At 46.7% G+C, this 15,804-nt stretch overlaps 1 protein-coding gene across 5 annotated transcripts in view; it reads left to right on the top strand.

The window, feature by feature from the left end:
• Nucleotides 1-15,140, top strand: part of ENTPD1 (ectonucleoside triphosphate diphosphohydrolase 1) — a 33,451-nt gene extending 18,311 nt beyond the window's left edge. For 3 of the 5 annotated variants that reach the window (XM_086899357.1, XM_086899356.1, XM_086899359.1), the window contains 9 exons: nucleotides 4,372-4,505; nucleotides 4,867-4,984; nucleotides 6,238-6,388; nucleotides 7,231-7,390; nucleotides 8,012-8,248; nucleotides 8,782-9,042; nucleotides 10,014-10,133; nucleotides 10,311-10,448; nucleotides 10,592-15,140. In XM_086899357.1, the coding sequence (XP_086755483.1) occupies nucleotides 4,392-4,505; nucleotides 4,867-4,984; nucleotides 6,238-6,388; nucleotides 7,231-7,390; nucleotides 8,012-8,248; nucleotides 8,782-9,042; nucleotides 10,014-10,133; nucleotides 10,311-10,448; nucleotides 10,592-10,798 (1,506 nt within the window). In that variant the 5' untranslated portion in view covers nucleotides 4,372-4,391 and the 3' untranslated portion in view covers nucleotides 10,799-15,140. Of the gene's footprint in view, nucleotides 1-2,620; nucleotides 2,942-4,371; nucleotides 4,506-4,866; nucleotides 4,985-6,237; nucleotides 6,389-7,230; nucleotides 7,391-8,011; nucleotides 8,249-8,781; nucleotides 9,043-10,013; nucleotides 10,134-10,310; nucleotides 10,449-10,591 lie in introns of those variants that run through there. The other 2 variants (XM_086899358.1, XM_023929700.2) reach the window with 2 other exon arrangements.
• Nucleotides 15,141-15,804: the final 664 nt, after the last annotated feature.

Genomic DNA, 15,804 nt, shown 5'->3' with positions numbered 1-15,804 from the left:
ACAGACACGAACTCCTGCAGTTAGAAAATGTGCACAGACTGCATTGCCAGAGCCCCTCTCACCTGGGTGTGTTCGTGTGAGAGGTTCTGGGTTGACTTAGCACAGCCTGTGATGGTGGATGACCAGGTTTCTGAGGCAGTGCAGGTGCCCACCTCACTTCATTTAGGCTGGGACTGTATCATCTGTGGAATGGGTTCAGTGCTGTGCAAGGCCAGTCTACCTGCAGCTCTGGTCAGAATGCTCAAGAAAAATACAAGCAATTCTTTATGCAGAGAAGTGATGCTGGTCTCTTCTGGTAGGCAGAAAAGGCTTGGAAAGGCAAAAATCCAGAAAGGATCATTTCTTACAAATTGACCAAGATAATAAATTCCTGCAGGACTGAGAGTTGCAGAAGTTGTAAGCTAGAAGTGGAAGACAGGCAGAGGGAATAGACTGACAATAAATGAATTAAGGTTGAAATTGGTAATGTTTCTAACCATACAGAAGAGTGCTGAGAGGATAAAAGTGGTGGTGGGAACTGTCTCTATCAGTGTGGCACTTGTGAAGTGGAAGAGTGATGGCCTCACAGCTCTTGTGATCCCTTCTGTAACAGACTGTCACCACCCCAATGAAAGATCAAACAGCTTTATCTGTTATGCTAAGTCAAAGCTTTAAAAAAATATTTGTATTTATTAGAGGTGATGGGTCACAGTGAGATTGTCTGAACCAAGCATGGCTTTGGTCTATGCACAGCATCTTTTCTGCTTGACATCCCTAAGATCATTCCTTAAACAAGCCTTAGTCTCTGCATGTCTAAAAGCAGCTGGTTGCCTGATTCCTTTTAACTTCTGTTACTCAGTCTTGTTTGGTGAGAAGGGAGTTGAGGGTGGGCAGCCTGGGCTGTGAGTGACCTCTCCTGGCATGCAGAGGCACCAGTGACCTGGTGTAGTGTTGGCTGGAGGGGCCATTTCCTATTTGTCTTGAGCTCTGGAAGACACAAGTCAAATCTGCTTCCTTGCCTTCACACAGAGCTGCCTCCCACGCTGGTGTGGTCCTTCCTGGTTATTCACTAGGAGCAACAGGGTTTCCACAGCAAAGTTGCTGCAATCTGGAGTAACTGACAACATCCTCCCAGTTCTCTGTCTTGGAGACAGAAGGGATGTTAGATCTGTTTATGTTTTGGGCCATCACTGGATGGAACCAGTGGTAGCCCCTACAAAATAGCAAAAAGACCAAAATTGGAAACAGACAGAGATGCCTGAGCAGCTGGGCTGTGCTCCAGCATCTGGAGAGTGCTCAATGCCCACACAGCTGGGCAGGGCTCCAGCATCAAGCGGCTCTGAGCTCTGAGAGGAGAAAAGTAGCATCATTTCTATGCCTACTTATGGCCCTATGGGATGTTTTAGTCACTGCACACAGTGGGCAGTGTGAGAGAAGGAGTAGAGAGCTGTCTCTGCTTGGGTTCTGACTGGGCACAGGGACAGAAGATTGTGTCTGCTTAATCTTTAGCTGGGGAAAACCACTAGTGGAAGGAAAACCCTGGGGCCTGGCAATCAGTCAAGTACTGCTCCGCTTGGTGGACACTGGGGAGTGTTTGCATGACATCCAGCAGTGTGAATGTGAAATTCAAAGGAGCTGGAGGAAGCTGGAATAACCTAATTCTTTAGCCCCTTCAGAACCTGCAATTATACCTAGAGCTGATGGAGGTAACCAAGTGCACAGAAAAGGGAACTTACTGAAATACCTCACCTTTCTGAACAAACAGCAAGTGAATTTTAACTGCACTGAATTATTTAGATAGATTTGTAGTGTTGCTTTTTGGTTTGGTTTTTGTTTGGACTTTTTCAAATAAGTTTGTCTATTTCAAGTCTGTCAAGTATTCAAGTCTGTACATTTTGAGTGCTCTTTGGAAAGTTACTACTTTGTTACAGTAAATTCTGGATTATGCTTATCACCTTGTACCTTTTCTTTTATGAAACATTTCAATAAAATGCTCCTTGGTGGCATTGGAGTTCAGAGAGATGGATGGTCTGGATTCTACTGGAGTAAAATTCAGGCAAAAGCCATATTCAGGGTTAAGAATATAGTGTGCCTTGGCAAAAAAAATCAGGCTACAGGTAGGATGCAGACAATTATCATTATGCCTCTGCCTTCAGACAAGGGATTTCTAGCTCATAGTTGGGGTGGTCCATCACAGTGAGAACAATGTTCCTGCTCTGTTGCCAATGCTGGCACTTTCAGAGAGTGGCTCTTGAAAAGATACAGCAGACTGACATTATCCATCACAACAGGAAATCTAAAAATCTTACAACTTGTGCAAAGTCACACATCTTTTATTCCTATGACAACAAATACACAATAAATTTGTTCATGGTTGCTTCTGGGCAAGATCTCAGCGTAAGGGTGGCAATAATCATGTGGATGTGCTGCACAACTCTCAGCATCAATTTCAGTTTTCAGGATGCTAACTTCATACCTATACTGTGCAGCTAATTTTACATTAAAACATCTGCTTTAATTCATTCTTCTAGGGTTAAAATAATTTTTGTACAACAGACGTGCTCAGTGCTATCATAACCTGAGCCAACTACTCTCCCCAGTAAGAAGGAAGGTCTCCCAGCCATCATGCTCTGCTGTTTCTAATCACTTCAATCCCTGAGTTCTGGGCGTTTTTGAATAGAGTTGGATAAAATACATTCTTACTTCCTACTGTCTGGTATGTGCACTAGACTATTTTTTTAAGCTGCATTCTTGGAGATATTGGCAAGCATTCTGAGCCTCCAACAGGCACTCACGAAGTGTGAGCGTTACAAGCTTCCAAGTTTCACAGTTAACCTCGGCAGATTTACACACGAGAGGGAACACAGAGCTCCAGGTCAGTGTTACATCCCCAATGGGCCTGTCTGCAGCATCTCCAAAGCGAGCTCTCCTGCCACTTTTAGGTTCCATTTTCTCTAAGAAGGTAAGAAGCTGTTATTTGCCTATGGCTGGAGATTTCCAGAGGTATTTTGCTTCTTCTCACTTGTGCTAACTTCTGAGAATAACTTGAGGATTTAGGGTCATTTGTAACGTGAGATAAGACTATATAGTTCTGGAACCTGAGACCACCACTCATATAAAACCAGGGCAGTTAGAAGCTGACCCTGATCAGAACTTGAATGCTTTTGATATTTGCCTGTATGATATGAAGTGCCAGGATGGATTTGGAGCATTGATCTGGGTCTGGAGGTCTGGAGACCTCTGGAACACAAGTTCTGGCATGCAGATGCAGAGCAGGTTCAGTCACCCTCTCCAAGTGTGACAATAGTTGATGTGGTTGCCTGCACTGAGGTATTGCCATCCTGAATGACCTGTCATGTACTTCTTAACATCTCCTGGAATATTTGTGCATAAGGAGGAGAGAAACTATTTCCCATGTGTGTCAGATGATAGGTGCTTTTGACTATGGAGCGTCACTGTTGGTGGAAATGGATTTCATGTCATAGTGGGAGCACATATGTCCCCTGGAGCTATCTGTTTAAGTGTTGAATTTACATCAAAGTTATAAATCTGGAAAATACACTGATACCCTTTCTAGAGCTTCATGTAGTAAGATGGTATTTTATTATACAGTTGCAAAACTGGCCAAGTCTAAGTTTTGAAATGAGGTTTTGACTGTGGGATACATGAAGGATTATCCAGAGCAGAAAAATGTGAAAAACAGCATCATGCTATCCATGCACTAACAAGTGCAAGGTATATGTATATTGGTTCTGAAAGCTCAAATGACATATTGGTTGTGAATTATTTTCACCAGCCATAACTGGCCTTTTTTACAGAATTATATTGCTGACCATATATATTAAACCACAAAAATCTTAATTTGTTAGATAGGTTATTGTCACCCTGAAAACTCAGCTTCTGAGCTTGCTGACATGGTTTGCTAAAGACTTTCCCAGGACAGTAACTGTAAACATAGATATGTGTACATTCTTTCTGTTACACATCTTGTGATGGGCATCTCTCATGGCCAGTGCAGTGGGAGAGTGTTATCCTGAGCATCCAATCCCTGGCTGTGGTCAGAAACCTATAAATCCTGGCAGGAAAAATAAACTCTCTCTTGCTGTCACCACACCTCGACCTGTGTCTGTGTGATCTATTCATCTCCAGCGGTAACAGGTTATCCCAAATATACCTGTAACATTTAAGGAATTAGAGTGGTGCAAGTTCTGCAAAGCACGTGATTTATAACCATACTGTGCCAATTCTGCAAACACAGGCCATTCATAAGCTGGTGGGCAAAGGCAGAAACTTCACAGGGAAAAGGGACTACAAGAACATGCCAAAAAACCTGCCTTTGGGGTGTGAGGAAAGATGGGCTACTGGGATACTGACATCCTTCTTCTGCTCTAGTCACAGGTACCAAACCAAAGATGTCCTCAACAAGAACGATTCTACTCATCCTGGGATTCCTCTCTACTTTGGCTGTAATTGCTTTAATTGCTGTAGCAGTCACCCAAAACCAGCCACTGCCGAAGAATATTAAGGTATTACCAGCCGGTACCCTCAGGGAAAACAAGCTGGGGGGTCAGGTGTCCATTGTGCTCACAGACACGTCACTGCCCTTGCTGGCTCTAGCTAATCACTTTTCCTGGCTCCATGCACCTCAACATCTTGTTTTACATCTTTGTGGTAAAACCAGTTACAGCTTCACAAGGAATCGTGTCCTAAATAACCAGTCCCAACTTCGGGGTTTCTCTGCTCCTGTTTCCTTTGACGGGAGTTTTGCACTGAAGCTCTGCTGGGAGGAGCAGTGACAGCCACTGCCACAGCTGCCAGGCTGTGTGTGCCTGGTCCCTGTGCCTGGCTCGGTGTCTCAGGTGTGATATGGGCTCTGTTTTGCCACAGTATGGGATCGTGCTGGATGCGGGATCGTCCCACACCAACCTCTACGTGTACGAGTGGCCAGCAGAGAAGGAGAACGACACTGGGGTGGTGAAGCAGGTGGAAGTGTGTAAAGTTGAAGGTAAGAGGAGAAAAAGGAGCTGGGGAAGGGGTGTGGGATGAAGAAGAGACAATGTAATAAAAGTGTGAGGGAGGAGAAATCTAGAGGAAGAGGCCAAAAGTAGAAACAGTGTTACATCTGTGAGATAATGTATATCTCACTGCTTCCCAGGGGGAGCTGTATGTGCCTGACCTTCCTGGGGAGAAAAACAGATCCAGTCTTCCATTTGTTTCCAGGATGCTTGGAATAAATTGCTTTTTGGAAAGAACTACACTAAAAAAATCTACTTATATAAAATGTCTGCATGCACTCTTGCTGAAGTGCTGATGAACGCAATGAGAAGGGAGAGCACGGTTTGATCTTTTTCGAGGTTTCTGTGCAAGCTGTGCACAGGGCTTGTGACTCAGGGTTGCTCAGCTAATGCGTGTCATGGCGCTTTTTAAATTCTATTTAATTGCTGTCTAGATACTGTATTTTTAGGAATATTAGGAATATACTGAATTTTAGGAATGGTTTAGGAAGGCATGAATGAAGCCCAGGGGTGCACACAACAAGGAACAGCACAGACCATCATGGATCACTGCATTCTGAGGTGTTGTCAGACCTGCCTGGGGTCTTTCCAGGCCTCTGCAGTGCAGGGGAGAGCCCTACTGTTACCAAGCTGTCGTGATGGCTGTGCAGTGCTGCAGCATCCCACGTCACGAACAGCACACTGAGCACACAGCAAGCTGGAGCAAATGGGGCTTCCCTGCTGCCATGCAGACACTGGTCCTGGGGCAGTCCAGGGAGCCAGGGGACACATGGCAGAGAGGGACAATGATTCTTTCCTTGGCTTAGCATAAGATGAAATAGCTGCAAAACAGCCGGTGTTGGAGTGTGAGTATAAAGTACACAAACAAATGACAGCATCTGCCCCGGAGGAGCCAGCATAGAAGGGTCAGGGATATTCAGGCACAGATCCAGGGTACACCCAGGCAGACTCAGAGAAGAGACTGCAGATGTTCAGGGCATGCTGAAGAAATAGCTTTTCTCAGCCCTCACTGCTAGTTCATAGCCTGCTTTGCAGAGAAAGGGTGGCAGATGCTGGGCACTGTGACCACCCACTACGTGCATTGGGTTTTGTTGGTGCTGCAGGATTTCTAGAGCTGCTCAGGAATGATGTGGTTGGACCTGATTCTGCTGCCTGTGATATGGTTTAACACACCTGCTGCTCATGACAGCATTCTGGGGCTATGCTTGGAGTCTGAACAATGAAGTGCCTTTACTTCTTGCAGGCCCTGGGATCTCAGGTTACTCCCATGCCACAGAGAAGGCAGGTCCCTCTCTGGCACAGTGCCTACAACAAGCAAAAGAGGTGATTCCCTCAGCACAGCACAAAGAGACACCCGTCTACCTCGGAGCAACTGCTGGCATGCGGCTTCTCAGGTACCGCAGGGCTCGTCCCCTTCTCCTGCAGCACTGCACCTGGGATGGCCATGGCTGTGCACTGGGGGCCTCTGGGGAGCAGCCCTTGGACATGCTGCCAGCTCACACTGTGCCCAGATACCCTCCCCTGCTGCTGGCCTCTCAGAGCCCCGAGTCCCCTGGACTTTTCCAATGCTTCCCCGCTCGCTCCAGCCTTCCATCATCTCCTGCATCTACATGCAGCACCAGGAGATCAGCAGTGCCCAGGCTGATGCCTAGACTTCCCCACAATTAAGGGATGCTCGAATATCCCCACAATCTGGTATTAGGCCTAATCCTGGATTTTTGAGCCCAAACATGCTTCAACTTCCCACAGAGGGCCATTAGAGGCTAAGGCAACAATTTTATAATCACATCCTCCTTTAATCAGAATTTGTGATTTTCATGAGAGTGACACAGACCTCTTCTGGCTAGCACAGGGAACTGATCTTAGGTATATATTGCCTAGGAAATCTTCCTGGGAATATCTTTTGGATTTCTTCTCTAATGGTGACAGCAAAGAGTGAGAGGAGTCTCCACAGTGCAATTCCTATCAGGACACATGCTACAGAACAAGAGCTCTGGTCTCTGCCCCAAGTAGTTACCACTCTCAGCTGTGGGGTCTGTAAGTGTCAGAGCTGGTGGCAGCTGTGCTGTCAAGGTGTGACAGAGAGGACCATGGCCAGCTAGACCTGGATGATCCATATGAATGACTGGTCTCTCATCCTTGACACTTGGTGGGGAGTTGCAGCCTGCCCACTCAGAATAAAGCACATAGAGAGCTGTCAGCCAGAGTTACTCCATCCTTTCTCCCATTCATCCAGGTTGCAGAATGAAAGTGCAGCTGACAAAGTCTTGTCCTCAGTAGGAAGCACACTACGCTCAGCTCCCTTCAACTTCCAGGGCGCCAGAATCATCACTGGTCAGGAGGAAGGAGCCTATGGATGGATCACCATTAACTACCTTCTGGGCAATTTCAAGCAGGTAGTATATCTATAGCAAGTACCTTTGAACCATTGGTTTGCAGCCCTTTGTAAGTCCTGCCTTGCAAAAGGTGTCACAGGCACTCCCTTCCCTTGTAATCCATTTACCAGGGATCAGGAAGCTGCACTTCTTGCCTCAGCAGTAGCTGTGAGTACATCCTGGTACTTAGTGCTACCAGGATGCACCACTATAGTCAGGCTGCAAGCACTGAAATAAAACACCGGCATCTTCAATAATTTTGATTGGGTACATCATCCTTCTCACTTCCCAATCTAAAATATTTCTGTTTCTGAGAAGTTTGACTATGGTTCTTTCCTGTTGAGCTTATAAATCTTCTGAGAGCTGAAACAGTAATCAGACTGTTTTTTCTCATAACAGTAGTATTAGATTTCATATTCTTTCCCCTTCTGCAAACACTTGGGCATGATCCATCTTCTGTATTTATAAGCTTGCATTTTTGTTCCAGCTCTCATGTTCTCTCCAGGATTTCCCATGTTTCCTGTGTTCTGTGCTTCTGCTTCTTTCCTCACAGTTCTTTCTCTTTTTCATTTCTCCAAAATAAATCTTCTCCATGCCCAATATATTTGGTTTACTTTAATTTTTTTTCATTTTTTTACCAAGTCTGGCTGGAAAAAGCTTCTACACTCCCTGAAATCCTTAAGTGAGACATCAGGAGCACTAGACCTTGGAGGAGCCTCCACACAGATTACCTTTGTATCAAAGGACCTCTCTTCTGAGTCCCCAGAGAACCAGCTCTACTTCCGTCTCTATGGCAAGGATTACCAAGTGTACACGCACAGCTTTCTCTGCTATGGGAAGGACCAGGCCCTGCAACAGAAACTGGCCATGGACCTACAGGCAAGTACATCCACACCTGTAATTGAACAATCCTGGACCCTGCCAGCTTTGGGATACTGGTGCTGTAAAAGTTGCTGTGTCCCAGCTCACCTCTTAGTCTGGATCAGGGAAATGTCACTGTTCTCCAGACAGGCTGGGCATGAGTGCCCAGAGAGGTGACAGTCCATACTTTCAAAAGTACTACTGATTTGAGATGCCTCAATTCTTGGACATGGGATAGCAAGAGAACTAACTGAATTTAACTGAAGTACTCAGGGGAGGTGGCATTTTACCATCTCTGAGAAACCCAAATCAACAGCACAGCTTCACAAGCTGTGACTTAGAATAATTTGCCAGGTTCCTTACAAGGAGGCTGTGGCAGTACCCACATCTCCCCCTGCACAGCCAGTGCCTTCAGCCATCCTTATCCCTTTGACCTGATGTGTGCACCTGGATGAGATGTACTGTGACAAGTGCCATCCTTCCTTGTGGTTGTTTCCCAGGGTGTTATTCTAGAGTAAAGTGTAACAGCTTGGATTGATTTTTACTTTCAGACCGTGGAGAACAGCAGTCTCCCCGACCCATGCTTTCACAAGGGTTATGAGAGGACTATAAATATTAGTGACTTCTTCAAAAACCCTTGCACATCAGACAAGAAAAAGCAGTTACCTTTCAGCCAGCTGTACATAAAGGGAGAGGGGGACTATCAAAAGTGCCGAGAAAACATCCAGAAACTCTTCAACAAAAGCAATTGTCCTTATTCCAGTTGCTCCTTCAATGGGATATACCTACCTCCATTACAAGGGGATTTTGGGGTGAGTCTTCACTCATTCTTCAACTCTCTGTAATCCAGAATGTCAGAAGAGCAGAAATTCAGAGTAATGCTAGAGTGTGTTCTTTATGACTGAGGCAGGAAATCATTTACAAGATGGTTTTTTGGACATGTAACTACAAAAGTAGCGCTGCACTTGCTGTGAGGACAGTACTGGCCAGTACTGCACTGTCCCCATTCTAACCCATCTCCTTGGGGTGCTCTGTTTACTCACTTTTAAGCTGTCTTTCCTGATGTCCAGCACCAGAGGCAGGAGAGCCTGCTGCAGGCAGGAACACTGCTCCTGCAAACCTTGTCTCCTGAGGTCAGTGGTGGTACCAGATCTGAAACTCACCCAGCAGTGTCTGAGTGCCACTGAAACCAGTCAGCTCACCTATCTGCTTCCCTGACACGATGAGGAGACAGTGCACGCTCTGAACACACATGATGTGTGACACCATGCTGACCATCAGCCCCAGAGCTGCAAGAGCTGCTCAGTGATTGTGAGGCTTTCCAGGGAACTGCTAATACAATCTTGTCCTGTTCCTAAGCTGCCTCCTACCTACCAGCTACTGGCCATGGTCAGAAATGGGGTTTCTGGACCTTGGATTATATGATGGGGCTCTGTACAATCCTTTCAGACAATCACCTCTGCTCTTTGTGCTGATGTTGGTTGCACACTCAGCTCAGCCAGCTGCCAAAACAGGATCATGGTTGTGATGGCAATCAGTGCTCACTGTGTGCCACTGGCACACCTAAAGGAGAGAGCCCACAGAAGTTCTTCAGGATATCATAATTCCTACCTCCATGTCTCAGCAGCTCTGAGCCATATGTCTCAGAATGACATCACTCCTGAAAACATTCCTGCCCTTGTGTGTGTGATGTTTCTTCTTATATTTCTCTATGTATAAATAAACTCATTTTCTTTTGTGTTATTTGTGGCCTAGTCAGATTAAAAGAATCTTTCTCCTTCAGGCTTTTTCTGCTTTCTATTTTGTGATGAACTTTTTGAACCTGACCAGTGAACCAAACCCCCTTGCCCTGAACAAAGTGACCAGCACCATTGAGAGCTTCTGTGCCCGGCCTTGGCAAGAGGTAAGCTGCACTTGTTGCACTAGACTGGGGCTGCTGATACTTTTCTGTAGGATAAATGGCTGGGGTTAATTTCCAGAACAAGGGAAGATCCCCTCAGCACCTGAAGTGGATGCTCAGGTACAAGCTGGAGCAGTGGGAAGGTGAGTTTAACAGCCTGGTGATTGTCTCCTTCCCTAGGTGAAGACAGCATATCAGCACATCAAAGAAAAGTACCTGAGTGAATATTGCTTCTCTGGAGCCTACATCCTCTCTCTCCTGGAAAATGGCTATGAGTTCACTGAAAATAATTGGCAAATGATCCACTTCCTTGGAAAGGTGTGTTCCGTGGTGGGCAGGGCTGTACCCCAGCAGTTCTCTGCAGCCTCTGCTGCACAGCCTAGCCCTTATCCCCAGGAGTGCCACTGCTCAGGCATTGCCATGGGCAACCTCCCAGCACTGATTCTGCTCTTCTGTTTCAGATTGGCAGCAGTGATGCAGGTTGGACCCTGGGCTACATGCTGAACCTGACCAACATGATCCCTGCAGAGGAGCCAGCCAGGCCCCCTCTCTCCCATGGCAGCTACGTGGGGCTGATGGTGCTGTGCTCCCTTGTGCTGGTGTCTGTGCTCCTGTTTGCCTGGCTTCTCTTCCACAAGCCCAAGTGCCTGCAGAAGGGGATTGTTTAGGAAGAATCTGAGGGGAGAGGACCCATGTCATCCTGGCTGCTCAGGGCTCAGGAGACCCCAGCAGAGCAGAGTCCCTCTCACTGAAGCTACTGACTGTACAACAAGGGCATTTATTTCTTCTGAATCACACTTGCACTGACAGATGTTGGGACATCAGGCTCGCCACCTTCTCTGCCAAGGACAGACAAGCTCGTGTCCCCTCCTTGAGTGGGTCGTACTCTCATTCAATGAAACTTTGCTGCTTGTTGGTTTCTGCCTTGTGCACAGCATTATAAAGAGAAAAGTGGCAGCAATCTTTGGGAGCCAGTGCTCCTGCAAGGGTTATCTCAGGGTCACAATCCCACTGAGCTCTTGGGAGCTGTCACATACAGGGTGATCCTGCTCCTTCTCCGCTGAAGCTGTTCCCAAGAGCCCTTTCTGCACCAGCACACCTCTGCTCACCTCCCCACGCCCTGAGCTCTCACTGCCCTACAGCTGGCTACAGCTCTTGCACCTGGCTGGCCCCTGAAGGTGGGTCAGGCTCCCAAATGCCACTCTGAGAAAAGAAGGGATGAGGATGAAGAAACCGAGCGTGCTTGTGGTCATCAGCCCTTAGCTGGGTTCTGTCGGCTGTCAGCTCCTTTTGCAGGTGGCAAAATGCCTTTTTCCCACGTCTTCCTGATGTCATTGCTGGACCAAAGCTGGCTCGCTGTTGCACTGAGCCGTTCCCGCGTCCCTAAGGCACATCAGGCCACAAGTTCCCAGCCAGGCATTGCTGCTTGTTGTAGGAAGATCTTGTATTGTACTGGTTCCTTGGCCAGAAGTGATTATTTATGCCTGCAGGGACTCTGGTGTGAGCAGTGTGCCCTCAGGTATAGACCCACTGAAGCAATCCAGGGCCACTGTGCTGGTAACACAGCAGCCTCCAGTTTAAGGAAAGTGTTTATCAGTTAATGTTCCTGTAGGCAGCTGGCAGCAGTTAACCAGCATGAGTATGCACAGATTGAACCACTCTTTCCACCAGCAAAATTAATGAAATTTTGCCATTCCTTTCCTCCTAGCACAGGCTTATCCTATGGCCATAAGACCAGGGCTTGTGAGTGCACATACCGCAGCCCATCTTCTAGCACACAACTAGGATGATGCCACTGATTGAGTTTATGAATCACTTTCTTCCGTTTTTCCATTTCTTGGTCCAAAAAAAAAAAAGAGAGGTAAGTCAGAAATCAAATTTTGTAAAAACACTTAGAAACCACTGGTGCCTGTCTGCCTCCCACAAAATCTCAGAAATCTCTTCTCCAAATGACCTGTAAATGTGGAAGCAAAAAGAAAGCAGATATTGTAGAGAGAGAGGAAGGCACAGCAAATGCACATCTGCTTCCCCGAGCAGAGGTGCAGGCAGTGTGGAGGGGGTCAGGATGTGCAAGCCCAGTAATGCCCTCTCCTTCAGGCAAGCACAGACACAGAGCTCTCCCAGTCTGTCCCTCTGCATAGTCCAAGCTGGAAAATGTCACCCAGTTAGTTCTACTTCATGCCTGGAAGTAGAAGCCCTGATATACTGAAGGACCTAAATGTAAGGAAAAAAATCTACCCTATTCTAAGATCTCTGGGCAGATCATTGTTCTTCTAAAAATCTGTCTTATTTTTGCTCTGAATTAGCTGGCTTCAGCTTCTGTTGGATCTTGTTCTGCCCACTTCCAAAAGACTGAGTAAGTCTGTTATTAAAATCCCTTTTTAACTTTGTTGGTGCTTGCAAGTTGTCATTATATCATATTAAATAGATTGGTTTTCAATCTGTAAAGTGGTCTCTGCTGACCTCACTTGCAGCTCTCCATTTCTTTTAAAAGTTTTACATCTTTCTGAAACTTAGACACCAAAGTTTTCAGCAGGTAGCAGAGTCACTAATAGTGTATATATGTGGTTTTGATCTATGCTCTATGTTCCCCATTCATATATCTCTGGTCCAGGTCTGTTCACTTAACAGAAAGTTTTTAGGCTTTTGAGTCCAGCTGGGCTATTGCAACTCAGTCTTTTTTCCCGGTCATTGCATTTCAGAACAGCCTCTGTCTCACATCCTACATCACTGTCTCTCAATATGAGCCGTTTTTCCTTCTGTATGGCTCCACTGAAACACTTATTATTCAAAGAACATTGCCCCAAGCAGATTATCCAGCTCAATCTGCAAATGACCCTTCAGCAGCTGTGAGTCCATTGACCAGTTTTTGTTTATCAGCAAACACATTGCAATGTCTGAATTCAGCTAGGGATGCAGTCCTCCCTCTGTTGTTTGCAGCAAAGATAGGCAGATGAGAGATGAACAGCAGGTTTTGGCCATGGCTGGAAGGCACACAGGAGAAATGTGGGATCAGAGCTGCTTCTGCTGCCCAGACAGCCTCATTTGCAACACACCCCATCCCGTGCCACCTTCCTTGCATACAGAGCCTTTGTAGCAGAGCAGATGCCCTGGGGAAGCTCCTCGGGTGAGCTGGCACATCCCTTGAACAGCATGGAAACCTGCAGAGTGGAAATTCCTCTCCTGAGACCTCCTTGGGGATCTGTCAGCTGCTCAGTTGTGTCCATGATAAGAACTGGCAGATCCATTAGGACATGTCAGAAATAGATGCAAAAACCTCACGTGGAAGTCGGTGTGGAAAGAAAAGTTTGTGCCAGTCTGCTCTTCTTGTCCCTGCTAAGGATTTATGCCACAGGAAAATGTCCAATATCTGGGAGAAGATCTTTTACAATGTTCTGAATCTGAATTGCAAGTCCCTTAATATTAATATTGTTAGTTCCTGATTCTGGAGCCAGGTGAGCAGCTGGCATCTTGACTTGCTCCTCCTGTCTTAATTATCTCACTTTTTGGTTTGAGTTTTGGGTTTTTTTAAAGCTTTAATTGTGACTTGAGTGCAACCTAAAGGGCCCAAACTAAAATAAATGCAAAATATGTTATAATATTTTTAAAACTTATTACTTTTAGACCCTATTCATAAATAAATCTCTCCAGGATAAGAACTTCTAAGGTGACAACATGCCAGTTGAGCAGTCTGAGGCTCCAGGAATTGAAGGCACCCTGTCAGGATGAGACCATTGCATGTCTCTGCCTGGTAGTGAACATTCACAGAATGGCCTATGATTGTTTTCTCTCCATTTCTCCTGTTATTGCAGGACTTTTTTCATGGAGGCTACTCAAAATCCTTGGTCAAAGAGTTCAAGTTTATGAACATTCATTTCTTTGCTTCTGTGTTGCATCTGATCCAGCTGTATTCAACTCAAATGTGTGTTCCAGAGCCACCCAACATGTATCTGAAGACCATTAATGATAGTGGAGGAAGTTTCCAAATATGCCAGTAATAATGTATCATTTCTCTTGTTAATACAGTTCATCTGCCTCACTGATAATTATCTGTGCCTTATTTCTAATTTGATAGCTTCTGGCTTTAATTTCCAGACACTTCCTGCTTTACTATTAGGCTTTTCCTGGGTAAAGCTTCTTCTAACATCACACATTCTTGTCTGTCACATATTTACTCACTATTCAGCTCTGCTGTGCTGCCAAGACTCCAGACCGTGGTCTCTCCTCAAGAGAGAGCTCTCCTGGGCTCCTAGGAAGCTCTGAGATGTGCTGCAGCAAGGTGGGATGAGTGTCTCTGGTTTGGGTTCAAAGGTTGATTGGTGCATTTTTGGGGAGGTTCCTTGCAGAGGGATTTGACAGGTGCAAGGGCAGCCTGGTCTTGCTGGGACTGATGACCTCTATGAGCTCTGCCATACTCAGCCAGATGTCAAGTGTGGGGCAAAGCTGTCGAAACTCGCCAGAAGAGAGAGCCTGGGTACCTGCAGCACCCTCACCTCCTGCAGGAAAACTGCTCCCCACCACAGGCTCTAAGCACCTTTCACTCTCCCCCCTGATAAAGCTGCCTCTCCTCTGTGCACAGGCTACAGCTGATTTCTCCAGCCCTGCACAAAGCACAGCGGGGCCTCCACTTGGAAGAAAGCTCTCAGAGGTGGGGCCATCACCTCTGCACTGGAAGGCTGATTTGAAGTGTTGACGCTGGCCAGGGCTTTCCAGTTTCTCCCAGAGCAGCTCTGGGCTGGATGTGTGCCCCTTCATTCTCCACCCCAGTTCTTCCCATGCTCTGTGCCAGGCAGGATGTGCAGGCTCTGCAGGGCTGCCAGCTTTGTCACAGGCTCAACAGCCTGTTCAGGAGGGACTGGGGAGGGCACACTGAGGATAACAGTCCCTGCCACCCAGGCCATGTGTTTTCTTTCTGTGGCCCAACCCTGAAGAAATGGATCTTTGTTTTGGTGCACACACAAGCCTCTGTATGCTTATCATAATAAAGACTTCTGATCTGATGCCAGAAAAGTTTTCACGCTGTTTTCCAGAAGATGGGGGTTTGCCAGTAGTGGAATGGAGCATCTGGCACTAAACATGGAAAAGTCCTGAGATGGGATTTCCTCTCTTGCCAGTTCCTCGATGCTCTCCTGGGTCAGCTCTGAAGTACCCGATGGATGGGTAGCATCCCCTCCTGGTAGAGAAAGGCACTGTGGTCTTTCCCAGGCTCTGGGCACCTCACACGGGTTGCCTCACTCCTGGGAAGGCTGCTCGTGCCCAAACCACATCTTTCTTTGCCTTAGCTTCAGCCCAACCTCCTCAAAGCAGTTTGTTCTCCCGAGCTCTGAACTGGACAGAAGCAGTCCCCTGTTCTCATTTCCCTCCCCCAGGCAGCCCCACTGGCATCGTGCTGGCACTGCAGCCCACCTTCCCAGCCCCCTGAACAGGTGAAGGACAGTGGGGCTGTGTCCCTTGCTCACAGGGCTGTGTGTCTCTGTGTGCAGCCACAGACACAGCTCTGCCAAGGCAAACAAAGCTTGTCATACTTGTTATTTTTCTATCAGCATGCACTCCCCTCAGCTCCCTCATTCTTATGGCTATTAGCTTGAACTTTCCTCAAATTTTCCAATTTTCCTCTGTTAACAATATGGCCAGGACTAAAGTGAGCCCATCAGATGGAGTCTTTCCATGGCCA

This window comes from Cyanistes caeruleus, chromosome 8 (genome assembly GCF_971803275.1).
Source record: "Cyanistes caeruleus chromosome 8, bCyaCae1.hap1.1, whole genome shotgun sequence".
NCBI lineage: Eukaryota > Metazoa > Chordata > Aves > Passeriformes > Paridae > Cyanistes > Cyanistes caeruleus.
This window is presented reverse-complemented; position numbering and strand designations above follow the sequence as displayed.